General features: G+C 41.6%; 1 protein-coding gene across 5 annotated transcripts in view; it reads right to left on the reverse strand.

Moving 5' to 3' along the window:
* Positions 1–1,204: 1,204 nt before the first annotated feature.
* The window catches only part of GOLGA1 (golgin A1), a 489,123-nt gene continuing 474,281 nt past the window's right edge, over positions 1,205–16,046 (reverse strand). For all 5 annotated transcript variants that reach the window (XM_085613776.1, XM_085613774.1, XM_085613775.1 and 2 more), the window contains one exon: positions 1,205–6,480. In XM_085613776.1, the coding sequence (XP_085469902.1) occupies positions 6,400–6,480 (81 nt within the window). In that variant the 3' untranslated portion in view covers positions 1,205–6,399. The remainder of the gene's footprint in view (positions 6,481–16,046) is intronic.

Consider the following 16,046-nt stretch of genomic DNA (forward strand, 5'->3'; position numbering starts at 1 on the left):
CCGACCGCCGGGCCTCCAGTAACTTTCGGGACCGCTTCCGCAAAGTCTTCGGATGCATGGCCCAGCAGTCGGAGCACGACTTCGGGTTGTGGCTGTGCTCCAGACACCACAGACACACGAGGTGCGGGTCCATCACAGATATCTAAGTAGGCACCGCAACATCATCCCAGCGACCACGACGCCAGACGCGGAGTCGACGGACGCCACCTACCGATGCGCAGGGGTACTGCTATGAAAAATCTGCGGATCCAGTCTGATGCCTGGGGGAAATTCTAAGGTAAGAAATCTACAACTAACTGTCTCTTTCAGATATCACGTTTACTCAGCATGTCTATAGCCTATCAGGACAATTGAAGTAATGCTTCTCAACTTCCCGGTAGAGCTCACTTTTAGATGTTTGTTGTGGACTGTTGGATTTCCTTGTCATTTCACAACAGTTACTTCCAGCTGTTCCTGAAGCTTACTTCATTAGTAAATTTTCTTGACTGCTCCTGGACTGGTTCTTATTTTAATTCCCACCATCTGTCTTCCCTACACCCTCGAATGGGATTAAATTACAGTTGAAATGCTTTCTGACACACTATGTTGATTAACAGGTCATTTTGGATTGATTTGTAAACTTGTACTGCTTTCGTAATTACTTTATCTAAATGTTTTGGGTCAGCTGTAGGACTCATTACTGAACTGATAATGTTTAAAAGGAAGTAGACTGAGGTTATGCATGGTGGGTATAAACAGGGAGGAGAGAGCTGCATGAGTACAGACACACATTGAGAAATCATATAAACAGAGTCTAGTTCTTCTCTCAGTCTCGATTTTCCAAAGCATTTGCAATTAAGAAAATATGCTCAAAGAGGGCATGTACTACTATAATGCACAAGGTTTATCATTGGATTGACAACAGTATTGAATCGGAGCATGGCAGAATTTAAGCTAAACCTGTGTTCTCCAGAAGGACCTGCTGAAAGCCACTGAAAGGCACTAACCACACACGAGGTTCACACAGGGTTACTCAAGTGTTTTATCTAATAGAAAAAACTCAGTCTAAGTGATGGCCGGTAGGAGAACATATCAAAGTCATCTTGCTCGATGCTCTTAGAGAACAGCAGTTAACAGATGCAAATGCCACTAGAATTCCCTCCCACCTTTACAGAAACATGTTACAATTCTTGCATCAAGCTAGCTTGAAAAGAAAAACAAAAGCCAAAGATTAACATTTTAATCAAAAACATGTTGCTCCACAAGGTAATTCTTAACATATTTTATATTGCTACATTACCCAATCTTATTTACATCTTGAAATAAACCAATGTGAAATAATTTGTCTTTGTAAGTTACTGTACATACCATATTGTACAAACACACAGTAGCAGACTTTATACAAGGAACAGTGAACAATCACTGTTTCACAATTTATATTTACACTGCACATGCCAATGTTGCATTAAAAATTAGTGACAAAAAATGTAAAAGATAAACTGCAAAATTCCCAAATCCAAAGTCACCGAAGGAAGCTTTACATCAAGTGTCGATTTACCAGAAGTGTCTTTGGTGCGGTTTGACAGACAATTTGAATCACACCAGTTGTTTCTTTAAAAGAAATGCTACATATGATTTTGACAGACCTATTTAAATAAATATTTACAGTATTTAAAATGATAAACAGTAAGACTAATTTATAAAAGCAATGGGAGAAAATGAAGTACAACTGACATCCAGTATTCGGCTGTCTTCTGTTAGAAGGAACAAAATGGTAGAAAGTTATAGCATTTAGTTATAGCTGAACTTTACAACACATGGCCCCTCAATCTTGGCAGATGAATACGCCCTAACAGAATCTAAAAGCTACATCAGCAATTCAGTTTTTGGAATAACCTACACCAAGGCAACAATTTCTGGGTATACTTAAAATTCTGCAGATTTGCTTTAAAAATTTGATAAAAATGTATTGCTGGATAGCACTGCATGCAATATTGCATGAAAAAAGGTAAGATTGGAAACTGCCAATAGAAAAACACAAGGAGTGAATCGCTGTTCTGGGCTTACCTCCTTAAGAGAGGATGATTGCAGTAAAGACCATCATTTCAAAGGTGCCTTACTTTAGAAACTTTAAAAACCTTACTTTTTATTCTTAAACGATTTATACAGCATACACTTTATTCTGGTCTTCAAAATGTATTTTGGTAGGTACAGCGTGCATGGTTTCAGCAACCCAGCAACAATGGTTAACAGGAACATTTTACCAATAAAAAGAGCTTCTGAGAGCTCTAATGGTTGAAATCTACCAGTTCAGTGCATGGGCTCTTAGCAAGAAATGGAACCAAATGTAAGTGATGTTATTCTGATTTAGGGGGCACTACAACCAAGTGGTTTAGGAGTACGGGACGTATACACTCCGTTTATGTGAAAACATGAAATAACTAGCAATAGCTTAAACAATGCCCCATTCCCTAATAGAAGTACAGTCTTTTTATTACTAGCATTACATTTTTAGTACCAACCTGCCACTTTCGAAATGCTTCATTATTTGCAGTGGGCAGCACTACACCGTAAACGCCACAAATTCAAACTTTTCCCAGGACACTGTGAACTATGTTGTATATCTTGTCCTCATTGGGCATGTGTTAATTTTTCAACTGCCAGACAAAGTTCATAGAAATAAATACCGATATGCTAAAGATAAATACAAACAATCATCCTAAAAATGCAAATTAATGCTACAGACAACAATTTTATAAATTATATATACAAAGTTTTTTCTGATAAATATTATGGAATGAAAAGGAAAGGTCAACAAGCCACTGAGGAAGTGCTTTTCTGCATTTTCATTGCTTTGCTTCCGGTTTAGTGATTTGTTTTACATTAGTGAACATGAAAAAAATTAATGTGAAATTTTCTCCCACCAAGGTCTTATACTAAGACTTTGCATAATAAAAGAGAACCTACGTTAGCGCGTCATCTCCTAAAAAGTAAATTAAATATCAAGTTGAAAGATTAGTGCTATATGAATATGCTTCTGGTAGAATATATGCTGGTTATGAATAGCATTTCTTCTGCCACAAATCTTGGTAACTGGACCAATCCTAAATAATTTACATGTACTATAAATTGACCGCCTGTTACAGTGTTTTAAGTATCGGAATGATATTCTGTGTTAAAATACTTAAAATACTACTAGGTTACAAAATCCACTCAGCATTCACCTCACATATGTTACACAAAAAGGAACCAAACCTGTGGTCAGAGGTAACTGAGGGCTTTTTGGTACAGTAATTAAGACCAATTAAATATTTTCTTTAAGAAAAGTAAAATCGGACAGCTTAAGTCCTTTTGAGATTCACACAATGTTACTTTGTAGCCATCAGATTGATGCTATACAAATAAATGTCTCTTTCTAGGTTTATTCTATACATTGTTAAACTACACGGTTTAAAAAGAAGCATGCTCCTTGGCCACTGGGGGTTACACAGTTGAATACCTTATAAAAAAGGTGCAATTATACATTTTAAACCTCTAATTTCACCAGGTGTACTTCCTCTCTCATTCACCCCAACCAGATTGTTAATTTTTATAACAAGGAATATTCAAATCCACATATTCATGCATAGCGTCCCAGGTAACTATGGCAGTACCACAATGTAAGTAGGATTAAAGAAAAATTACACTTTAGTTGAGGTGGGATTTAAAGACAGAAATCTATCACGTCGTTTAGTTTCAAAAGAAATCATGACTGAAAACAGCGGTAACATTACAAAAATGTGTTTTTGCATTTTTTCAAATTAGTACACACCTGTCTTTTTCCTGAGTAACAACAAGAGCCCCATTTCCTTGAGGAGGGTTTAAGGAAGGCAACTTATGCGATTCTAACCATTTTTTAATAACCTTCCCAGTTTAAGGTAACATGTTTTAGAGCGTGCAAAAATAGAGAAAGGGGGATTATTAACAGAGGCAATAAGTGAGCAACTTTAGATCTATATGTAATCTAATTTTCCTCATGTGCGTAATTCCACGATTACATTTTTCAGCAGTTCGGTATGGATATAGCAACAATATCTTTAAATATTTTACTTTTCATCTTGACTGATTCAAGTATTTTGAGCCAGTATATATCTTCTCCCTTACTCAGTTTCCTTTAATAATAATTTTTAAAAAGTGCCATCTCTGCTTATGCCAGTAAATATTAGCACTGATTCTTGGGGAGTTAAGAAATTATGATGCGAAAAGAAAACACACCAGAAAACTAGTGAAACAATCTGTAGCATCATTTCAATATACCCAATTCATTACAAATCCCCTATAAGCACACTCACTTTGAAAGAAATTCCCTCTCAAAGGTGGCAGCCAAAGGAAGGACAAGTCTGAACAAGTAATTGAGAAGTAACATCCTGGCTTTAGCATCAACATTGGCTTTGTAGTTAAGACATTACTATTCACAGAAGATTGCTCAGAGTTATAAATTAATGTCTAACGGATTCCTGGGAATCCGACACAGCCCAAGTGAGGAAAACTGTAACTGGTTTGCTACCAGAATGATTCACGACACTACGTGAAAGCAATTTCTAAAAAATCCTATAACAGTGCTCCTCTGAGCAGCTGACATAGGAGGGAGTGTCATCTTTGAATTTATCTTAAACAGCAGGCTCAAAGATCGGAAACTAATTTATGTTGTTAATAGTTGTTCTGCCAATATAAGAGCCAAACTTTCCCTACATTGAGTTCACGCACACACTAACTGGGATGAAAATTTACAATAAAAGCAACATAAATAAGGGATTAATTGAACAACCTGAATAAACACGCTTTTAGACCTCTGGATAAGAATTGTTCCCTGAAGAAAAACCCCATAGGTAGCAGAAAATATAGAAATATTCTGTGGAGTTGGCAGTGCCCGTGACTGGACCAACACAAATAATATAAAGTTGTTCCAAATTTGAATTGTACTTGCAGCATCCATATAATGCTGTTGTGGTGGAACAAAGAGTATCAACTGCATCACACAGCATTATAAAAAAAGCACATCATAAAGTGACTAAAACCTATCTGTTAGGCATGCCCTTTTTGACAACCCCACTGAGTGAAGAGGCTAACATTAGACTATTCGAATTAACAGGCACCTTTAAAGAAAAATCTCAAGCCAGGAATTGAGCAGATCAAACCAAGAGGTGCTAGTGCTATTCACTGTAGCTGAGATTAAATCATAGTAATTGTGCTTGAAGTGCTAAAACATATCCATTCTAAAGGTGCGAATTAAAGGTCAGTCCAACAGTTGAAGAGGCACTCCACAACAGTCACTGTTTTGGGCCAGTTCTTAGACCCTCACCCTGACCACACATGACTTTCAGTGAGGGAATACTTGCATTCCTAAGAATAGACACAATGCAGTCTAAAAACAAAGTAAGGGGATCATCTACCTGTTCACTTCCAGTTAAATTTTGTATCCTTGTAGCAAAACAGTAGGTTTTACCACAATGATCCACAGGGTTTGGTTAAGGGCTTAGACCTTGATCTTTAAACATAATCTGTACTAACAACATGCTCTACCACATCTGCAAGGTAAATCAGAACAGAAGATTTGGGTACCCTATGAAAACACTTACTGGGGCCAAAGTCTTCAAGGTTCTGCTGGCATAATCACTACAGTGACCAAAGTTATTCAATGTTACAAAGGGAATCATTCAGTTATATAGTTTAATTAAGAGCTACTATCCAAATGAAAGGGGAAGTTATTTTTTTCAAAATCTTATCTTTGGTGACATTTCCTCTCTTGGGGGTAAGAATGCAGTGAATGTGAGAAGAGGTACATACAATACAGTTTAACATTTAACTGTTGCTCAGTCCCACAACCAACTTTTCTATGTCCGTTTTTTACCATTTTGTGAGAGTAGCAGGAAAAGGAAGGGGAGAAATGTTAAGGTGTTGACCTCTTTAGCAATCCTACAACCGTGGTGGATGAACACTAATACTGAAACTTGAATTGCAACAGTCCTTTACTTCCTGCTGGAACCATCTCTTCTAAATTCCAGTTCTTGAATAAATGTGTAATAATGTTATACATAATTCCCCAAGATAAAGTGGTGTGAACATAGCACAAGTGGTGCCACAAGGTTGCCTCTAAAGGATATATTACATGCGCCTGATCCTCAGTCTGATGGGTTGTAAACCGCTTGAAATCACGATGTTTTACTCTCCGAGCGCATGCTTCTCCAAATCGAGGCTAAACAATTTAATTGTGGGTCTCCAGTAAGTATGCTTGTGCGATTGTAAACATTTTTTCAAAAGCTCATAGGTACAAAATACTGCAATAACAGTGATTACAGCACACAAACTTCTGTGTGCGTGTAGTGTTCTTTTCACAGAAAACAGTGGCTATATTGTGAACTGTCATTATCAACGTTATGTTCAGGACCACGGTGTCCTGGGGCCAGATATTGAAGGGCGCACAATTCCTTTGGGGGCAGGCTTCGATCCAAACCAGGACATCTGTAAAAGAAATATATATATACACATATAAATGGAAAAAATAAATTTTTCTTACAAATTGATGAGAATACAAGAATACATTTCTTTCTGACCCAGCTCTAACACTAAAGACAGTGACCAACAGTTAGTACTGAAAACCAATGAACATTTACACAATGTAACAGTTTGCATTTTCTTACCAATTGTAAAATTGTAAAGGTAGAATAGTTTTGTAGAGTAGGTTCAAATAACAAATTAGCATATTGTACCATGGGTGCATGCATTTTGACAATTAATGTAACTGATTCATGTCCAAAAACTCTACGACAACGCTACCCTCCACCCCCGGGACAGGGTAAAGTGGTAAAAAGTAAATATGCCCACTGAAGTCCGTGTTACCCCACCGTATATGCTCTAGTTGCCGCCAAACAGGATGTCCAGAGAATTCTAGAATAGTAAAGTGGTTGCGGGACTCATGGTTCACTTGTAACATTAAAAAATAATAACAAAATATTTTATATTTTTCAATTAGATTTTTCCAATTTATTTGAAAATGTGTGAAGTTCAAACAGATATGTGAAAGCTGGCAAGTAAAAAGTTCATTAGTACACCAGAGCACTGCCAACACTTGTTTCGCATATTCCTTTCATCAGAGCTTAAATTTTGTTATAGTGAGCCTTTCTACTTCTAAACAGACATATCACATGCAACTGGTTAGATAGAACACCCTATTGCAAACTCTTCATAATATAATATTTCAAGGGACCATAATATGCCCTGGATTTAAACTGCTCTCTTCTTTCTGAGCACATAGCCACCTGTATTGAAATTTCAGCCTGTATTTCAACTAAGCAACGAGGCCCATCACAACTTAAAATTTCAAGATAAAAAGTGAACCAAAACAAAGACCTGTGCCAGCGTTAATTCAACATAAATGTACTTAGATTGTTGTATAGTGCATTAATTTAATGATGGCTCATAATTAGTATAAAAAGGCATTGGATTGTAATAACCGTCTGATCCCATGCCTTGTTTCCTTGACTATCAATAGCACTTGACATGAAGGACAATAATTCTAAAAAGTGAAACTGCAAGTCACTGTAAACTTAGAGTTGCAGGCTAATAGAAGGGGACTTTTTGAAAATCACACTTGCGTCCAGGTGACAGGTACTCAACACATACAGCGCCACATTCACAAGCCATTAAGTGTTAAGCATTCTTGTTACCTTTATACAAACGAAGACGACATTATATACAACTGAAAAACCCGATTAAAAAAAGATTTTAACATAAAAAATGTCTTCTAGTGTTTTTGTACTTGCACTGCTGGTAACTTCTTCCTGCCTGTTCTCATGCTTGTTTGTTATAATTGTTTTTGTTATGGGGGAGCGGGACATAAATAACGGGGGGAGTGGAGGTTGGAAAACAGTAATTTAATTAGAACACGAGCAGCGGACGGACACTAGAGGAGACTCAACAGATGCCAGATTCCAAAGGGCAGACTGAGGTGATGCTTAGTTGGAGCGCTGATGCAAAATGGTGGTGGTGAATGATGTTCCCAGAGGAGAAGCACGGGTCCCAAGGGAGGAGAAGGACCACATACCCCAGATGGGGGCACAGACCAGTTCAGGGGAACAAAAACACAGCTCCCAGATGAGGACAACTAGCACATGCCCGAGGGGAGGAGAAGGGCCAGGGAAAGACCTGGGTTTCTGTGGGTTAAGAAACATTATAGGTGCCCAGGGAGGGTAAAGAGCAGCTGGTGAAAGAGCAGTTGGCATGCCGCAGGTGACACCTGACCAGGGGTACGAGAAGTCCCACTGGCTGGGGCAGGTGAAAAAGACACAAGTTCCATGGATGGCAGGGGTGAGAAGGTACCCACTGGGGCTGTGGGGGGGGGGGGGGGGGGGAAGATAGGGTGGCGCGGAGTATACAAGTCTCACGGGTAATGAGGGTACTAGGCCACAAGTGGTGAGAAGGGGGACAGGGCAAGCAAGGAATGGTCGGTTTTAAACAAATAATCTTTCCCTGGTTGATGCAATGAACACAAGGGGAGTGGGGGCAACAAGCTCCATCACTGTGATGTGTACACCAGGCATGTAATGTCACCAAAACCCACACACACAGAATATGGGCCTGTAACCAAACCAAACCTAAAAGCACAGAACATTCTTCCTCGTCATATTACACGACCCCCAGACGACAGATATTCCACATATACGTTCATGAGACCCCCGTAGCAATCAACGCCCCCACCCCCTTATAGCGCTTCCAGCTCCAAATCCCACTCTCTGAAAAAGCCATGCTCTCCATACCTGTGCCCCCCATGGTGCGGCGCGCAGGCCCCTCAGATTCAGATGGGCGCCTGTTCCTGGATCACGGATCCAAACAGATCTCCCACTGCTGATGAGGACTGGAGTGCAGGGGTCCTCCGAGCACCGGTGGGGGCTCTGTACCCACATGCGAGTGGTGACTCCTGTACAGGCGACTTGGGGGTCCTGTACCTACATGCGAGTGGTTGGTCCTGTGCCCAAAGGCAATTGGTCGGTCCTGTGTCTACAGGCGAGCGGTGGGTCCTGTGTCTACAGGCTAGCGGTAGGTCCTGTGTCTACAGGCTAGCGGTAGGTCCCGTGTCTACAGGCTAGAGGTAGGTCTCATGTCTACAGGCTAGCGGTAGGTCCCGTGTCTACAGGCGAGTTGGGATCACTTGTGTACCTCCGAGTCCAGCTGAGTGTTAGGTCCTTTGTGTATTGACGAGTGCAGGGCCCTCTGTGTACGGATGAGTAAAGAATCCTCTGTGTACAGACGGGTGCTGGGTACCGATCAGGACAGAGTCCACTGTGTACAGATGAGCACAGAATCCTCTATGTACGGATGAGTGCAGAATTCCCGATGTCCAGATGTGTGCAGGAACCTCTGTGTACAGACGAGTACAGAATCCCCTGTGTACAGACAAGTACGGACTCCCCTGTGTCCAGATGAGCGCAGAATCCTCTGTGTCCAGGGACTTTTGTGAACAGACGAGTGCTGGGTCCTCTGTATACCGATCAGTACATAATCCTGTGTACAGATGAATGCTGGGCCCCCTGTGTACAGAGGTGAACAGGACCAGCGGTGTAGAGGGGGTGTAGCTCCTTCTTTCAGTACAGGTGTCTTTGGCCCCTCTCCTCCAGGCACACCTGCTGCGGTGTAATGTTTGATTAAATATTGCAGCAGCCTCCTTGCTCCGTACCTGGGAGCTAACTCGCCTGCTTCGGGCAGGTGAGCCCAGAAAGCCCCACCTATCCCACACGAATCACATCATAGATCCGAACTCAAGCCACCTCAATCATACAGGGAGCCCCGCCCATCCTAAACTGGACCACACCCAGTGCGAGGGTAACCCCACCAGCCCACGAGCGCATCCCCACCAGAAACTCAAGAGCTACCATGCCACGAAGAAGCAGCTCACATTTTTGTGTTTTCGTGTTGCATTCTGGTAGTTGTGGTTCTGCACCTGCAACAGGAAGAAGAGGAAAGAAACGCGCTAGAACCAGAATGAAAAGAAAGTGCCACAAGTGAGTGACTTGCCACCAGACATGGGAATGCTCCCTGAAGCGGTAATGGATAGAGACCTGGCACGACGAATAGTGCCAGCACTTGTCATAGTCGTAATAGACACTACCAGCACTGCAATGTAAACAGGGATGTTGTACCTTTGGTATACTTCTACCAAAATGCGCTTCAAGGTTATGTGAGAGGAAGAAGCAGGGTTAGAGTGGAATGCAAAATTGGCCCGGACAACCTAAAAAACGAGATAACCAGCGCGACAAGCGCTGACCGCCATCTGTCTCCAATTAACGCGACATCCGAGCACCCTAGGCCAGGGGACAGAGAAGGCGGGACATGCACCCGCCCTGGACCAATTGCGTGCTGTCTTTCTTTGAAAGACGCATGCACAGACCAATTGCGGGTTAATTAAAAAAAAGCACACGCACGAGTGTGTGTTCAGAGTTCAAAAGCCCTTACTAAATGCCTCGCAGAGCAGCGCATGCGCGCTGGCTCAGGCGACACCTAAAAAGGATACCTTTCAGGATCAAATTGATATACCACTGTATGATTGTGCGCTAAGGATGCATACAATTACACAGTAGTAAATGCCCCTCAAGGGGTAGGCAGAGAGCAGATTAAGGCATGATTTGCCTTGAGAGTTTGTGGACGCCCCAAATTTGGCATTTCATGAAAATTCGCAAACTCCTCTCCGGCTCTCTCCCTCACTGGAAATTGTCAGAGATGTTATCAAGCAAAGAGCTCAAATAAATCCTATGCGAAGTTGGAAAGGAGAATGAAACGCCCTCAATTTTTGTGAGGGTGCAAAGGGTTTTTTAATAAGGAAGATTTGTATCCCCTCAGTGGAAAAAAAGAATAAAAAATACAATTGCAGAGTGGTGCTGCCTTTCCCCAATATGGAATTAGTGAGTTCACAATTTCACTTTGGGGAAATAGCTGCTGGCAAAAAGGTAATGTGACGTGCACATCGAAACTTGTGATAGTGTAGCTCTTCCAGGCATACTAAAACCAAATTTGTGAATTACAAATAGCAGTAAACATTCACCCACGTGTAGGAGAAAATTTACAAGTGCTTGTTTCCTCCTATTTTAGGAGTTGGTACATAGTTATAATCTGAGTTCATTGTACTCATTAGCTTCTTCCTTTTATTACAGTATTAATCACTCAAGCTTTTATTTTGCTCCTTTTGAAAGTAACAAAAAAAAAAAAATACACACAAAGTGGAAAATCAAAAGTTTGCATGACCACTGAAACTATTCACTGACTCTGGATGATGTTCTGGAGTCCCAACACCTGCAATATAGTAGAGGGAACTGGCAAGTAGGGGAACGGAAGCACAATTCATTCAAGATGTTAAATTAAGGTGAACAAAGGATCTCTTTTCTGCTAGCAAATCTTTGTAGTGAAGATCTAGATTTTTGTGCTTTGCAAAGTTTGCAATAGATTTCTGTATTCTGCATTAAAGTCACCACTTTCTTTACGAGGTGAGACAAAGTCCACCACATTGCAAATTTAATTTTCACTCTAATTACCCATAGGCAAACTGGAAATGTTTAATATTTCTGAGAAACTCTGTACGTTTATAAACTGTGCACAATGAAAAATACCTGCTGTGTTGCAAGTTTACCTTTTGCAGCTTGTTTACGGACAATATGTATTTGAGGTAAAAACATTAGCTGTGTGGCATAAATTGTAGCAAAAGTCACAATTCCCATGCATATATAGCAAAGATTGCAACCTTTTCCCTAGTACTTCATGGAGGTTGGAAAAAATATCTTTGTTACTTTACAAGCCCCTAGTGTCAAGTTGGCAAGTGTGTTTGGTACTGAAGATATAAGTGGCGCTCGCAGGCAATGCAGTAGCATGGAAAGCCCCTGTATTGGACTGGGTTTCTTATGCATAGGTAGAAGTATCCCTTGGAAGCCAAGTTTCCTATTCTACCTCATGACCCTGTGTTTAAATTGGCCAGGACTACTGCTCTGGGAAGCAATTGATTCTCTATAACATACATCAAGTTTCCCAAGCAAAAGACAGAACCCCCAACAAGTGTGGGTTAAATATCTTCGCAGTTATGTTGAGAGCAGTCTGGCAAACTTACAGAAGTCTCATTTTTATGAAAACAATTGAGCTAGAGCTTGGAAGAGGAAAAGGAGCTAGAACTGGGAGATGAAAAGTAGAACTGGGAGTTTGGCGAACTAATCTACACCTGTGAGCACTGTGGGCGGCGCTGAAGACACAAGCAAAGTAAGTGGGGCAAAAGCAGTAGTGCAGCCTGCGGTGCTCTGGCTGGTTGGCTACATTTGGGGGGCACTTGGCCTATTGGCCTTTGAGAAGGTATGCTTGGGCCTCTTCACCCAGGAGGCTGAGATGTGTCATGCTGAGAATATGCCTGCAGGGTGGGATGATATGTGGGGTCAATGTTCTCTCAAGTTGTTTCCTCTGTGTGCGGAAGTGTAAGGTTTTGGAACTACAGCTAAAGGCTGTGTGCGCCAAGAAACTAACCATTCATTCAATAATCACCTGGGGTGCCAGTTTAGGCCAAACAGGAATGTGCTCACGTTTATTAGCATTAATTATGCTAAACAGGTTTTCCTGGAATTCACACTGCACACGTGGTACAGCTGGGTGAGCTAAGAAATTCAACCGAAGGACTGAGCCAAATACGATCCTTTACAAAGATCTCACATGCAATGATAGAGCGGTGACCTGCAAAAAGATGATAGACTTTTTCTAATTAAAAAAAGGTTGTTTTTGTCTAATAGTTGCATATCAATTGATTTGTAGTATAATAGATGATAGCACTGCAACATAAGGGTGACAGACTTTGACAACTCCATAAGAAATGGGCAGCAGACTGCCACAACTCTAAAACCCGACAGCCAACTGTGACATTACACCGAAGAAGCATCAGATTGTAAACCCAAGAGTCATTTTTCAGATTGAACCATCACTCTAGCAACAAAAGAGGCTGAAATTACACCAGGTTCTTAAGGCGATACCATAATAATAGCGTATGTGGTGTACCACTAATGAACTTTCCCACGATCAGTTTTTAGAAGGAGTATTTGAACCCATGTCCCTGACCCTGCATGCATGCGTGGAGTTGAGAATACGTACACAAATTTTGATTTTGGGGAGGCCTCAGACAACATACGGGTACCATCCCCTGCAGTGTCGGTTCAGAGAGAATCCTTACAGTATTGTACATATGCAGCAGGGGTTTATTTGGACTGAAATTAGTGAGGGATCTCTAAAAGGGGCTTGATAAAAGAAGTGTAACTAAGAACCCTTTCTGAGGGTTATGGCTGACTACATGAGAACCAGAAACGTATGCTTCATGCAGCAGCAAATCTAACCAATATTTGGGTGCATTTCAGATTTTCTGTTACTACAACCAGACATAACACAAAAATGTGCATACGCCTTAAACAAGCCAGATCTAATGGCTTTGCCAATGTTTTTTAGCTATCTCAAATAAATGAGTAACAATTAGTTTGTTGTGATAGTGTGAACTGAAAATGTCTGCCCGTCAAACCTATTTTCTGTGTAGTCTCTCATTGTTTCTGAAATCCTCCATATTCATATCTCACCCATTATCTCTTTCCTCTTCACCACTACTACACAATACTTCCTTTCAACTCCTCTACTTCAACGTCCACCCCACAGCACTTACTCGCTCACTTACTTTAAGCACTGCATGTTGATTCCCTTTGGTGAACTCTAATGTTGTATTTAGTTGTGGAACTCTTCCACAACTTTTCCCACAGCTACAATTTGCATACATGTGACCATTTTTGCATGTAAGGGAACATTTTGTAGTAAGAAAGTAGCACTAAATGCTGAGAGTACATTGGAAGAAAACTCCTACCTCAAGAGCACATTTAGTGAGCGTGAGTAGCTGCCGCTCTACTATTCACGCTCTGTTGCATTCCGCGTTATTTCTAAGCGCAAATAGCATCCTCTGGTCTACTTTGGACACAAGGGTGCAGTTTTGTGCTAAGAAAATAATGTGTTACACTTCCTAATTCTGCTTCATCCGGTGTAATCTTGCTGTAATTCTGCTACAGCAGATTACAGGAGTTACGCCCACTCCCAAAATCTATATGGTTCAATGGGCCCCGGTGCCACTGCACCTGTTGCAAGACTGGTAGTACTAGCATCAGCTCATGCACAGTACCTGAAACAGCCAGCATGTGCCTCCAAAAGAAAATACTACAATTACTGATGCGTAGCTTCCATTGAGGCAGCAGGTGCAGCGACACCGGGGCCTAGAAGCCTGTGGGGCCCACTAAACACTGATTATTCCTGTATTTCACAGGTAGAACAGCAGCCAACGGGCCCGTTTCGCCCTTGTACTAGGGCCCATGCTCTACTGGCTACACCACTGGTGCTGTGCATCAAATTAAATTCCTCTGGCATTGTAGTGACAAAATGAACAATGCTAACAATCTGAGATATTTAACTCTTCCCTTTCAATGCCAACTGGAACCAATGAGATGGTAAGAAGGAATTGAACAGTATGCCTGTCTCTCCAGTGCTTCATAAGCAATGTGGAAACTAAGCACAAACAGTTACAGAAGAAAGCGTTAACATTGGAGGTAAAAAAGAAAAGACCAAATCGATACCCATTTGTACAAAGTGAAATCAGAAAATGTTGTACTTATCTCAGCTTGCCCGCGTAAACAAATTCTGTGACCTTAGGCAAACATTTTATTTCAGCATTTTCTTCATTATAGCATACAAAAGTATCTTCAAATACGAGAGCTCAGAAAAGGAGGCGTATAAACCTATTGTGTTCAATTTAAGACTATAATGTTCTACTATCTGTATGAATGTGGTCCACATACGGGCTACACATGCTAGGTTACTTGTTAAGAGGACAGTACAGGAATGGTTCCAAGTTCATGTTTAAAAACTCACTTTTAAAAAGCATCTCTCAGTGCAGTGAAATAATGTGACCTATACATTTCAAAGCTTCTGCATGTTAGAGAAAATGTGTTTTTTTGAATTAGAAGAGACTCATCATATTTTATGCGATGCTTGCTGCATGATTTACTGGCGAACATTTCAGCACTCGGCTCCTACAAGAGCTAAAACTACCAGGACAGCCTGGCCTGGTCTTCATCTTTTTAAAGATCACCCCCCAGGAGTGGAATGGGTGGCCCAAGAACAGTAGAAGCTGCCCATGCAACGTCAACTGCCCGCTCTCAAACCAGAACAATGCTCAGCACACAACTTTTAAATAAACATTATCAGCTTTAGGCCACAAGATGTAAAACTTATTCTGGGTCAAACAAACGAGTGTTTGTATTTTGAGCACATACTGAGGTAAGGATGCGCGTCATGGCCCCGACACCAAAGAATACCAACAATGAATGCACGGCCCTTTAAAATATATTTAAGGGCAGCTGCCGCCCATCTCCAAAACTAATGCAGCAAGTGGCATGAGTGTTTGAGCTGCTTGCTTTGCAACTCTGGACCCTCTGCGGTGCCACACTCTACCGTGGAAGAGGAGTGCTTAACCGCTGCTCTCCGCTTCCATGGTAGTCTGCTCTTCAACACGAGTTCGCGGTCACGGCTGCTCTCTATGGAGAGCTTTTCCAACTCGCAAGTGACCATGCTGCGCGCGCTTCCACAAACAGCCTCTGCGTATGGTCTCTTGCGTGAGGTGTGAGGTGTGTACGCTTCACGATAGAGACTGATGGAAGTAAGGATGAAGCTGTATTTCAGCAGCAAGCGCATTGCCAGCGAGTGCGCTCTGTGCTGCCTGAGAACCTGCTCTTTTGAATAGCTTTGGCCTTAATTCACAATATTCCCAGCAGCTAAATGGTATAGTTATTTTGGCGCTGCCAGGGTGGGCTGGCCCCAGGCTTCAATGGAGCCCAGCGTGGCCTCTCGTTCCAGCGGTAGCCCTTCATTTTTGTCAGCGCGTGCTTGGTATAACGGAGGCCCCGCTGATTTCCCCCTGGGACACTGAGGCTACAGGGCTGCAGTTTGTTTTGTTGTCATGCACTCTGAGTGCAGTCGTCTCCAGAGGG

This window comes from Triturus cristatus, chromosome 1_2 (genome assembly GCF_964204655.1).
Source record: "Triturus cristatus chromosome 1_2, aTriCri1.1, whole genome shotgun sequence".
NCBI lineage: Eukaryota > Metazoa > Chordata > Amphibia > Caudata > Salamandridae > Triturus > Triturus cristatus.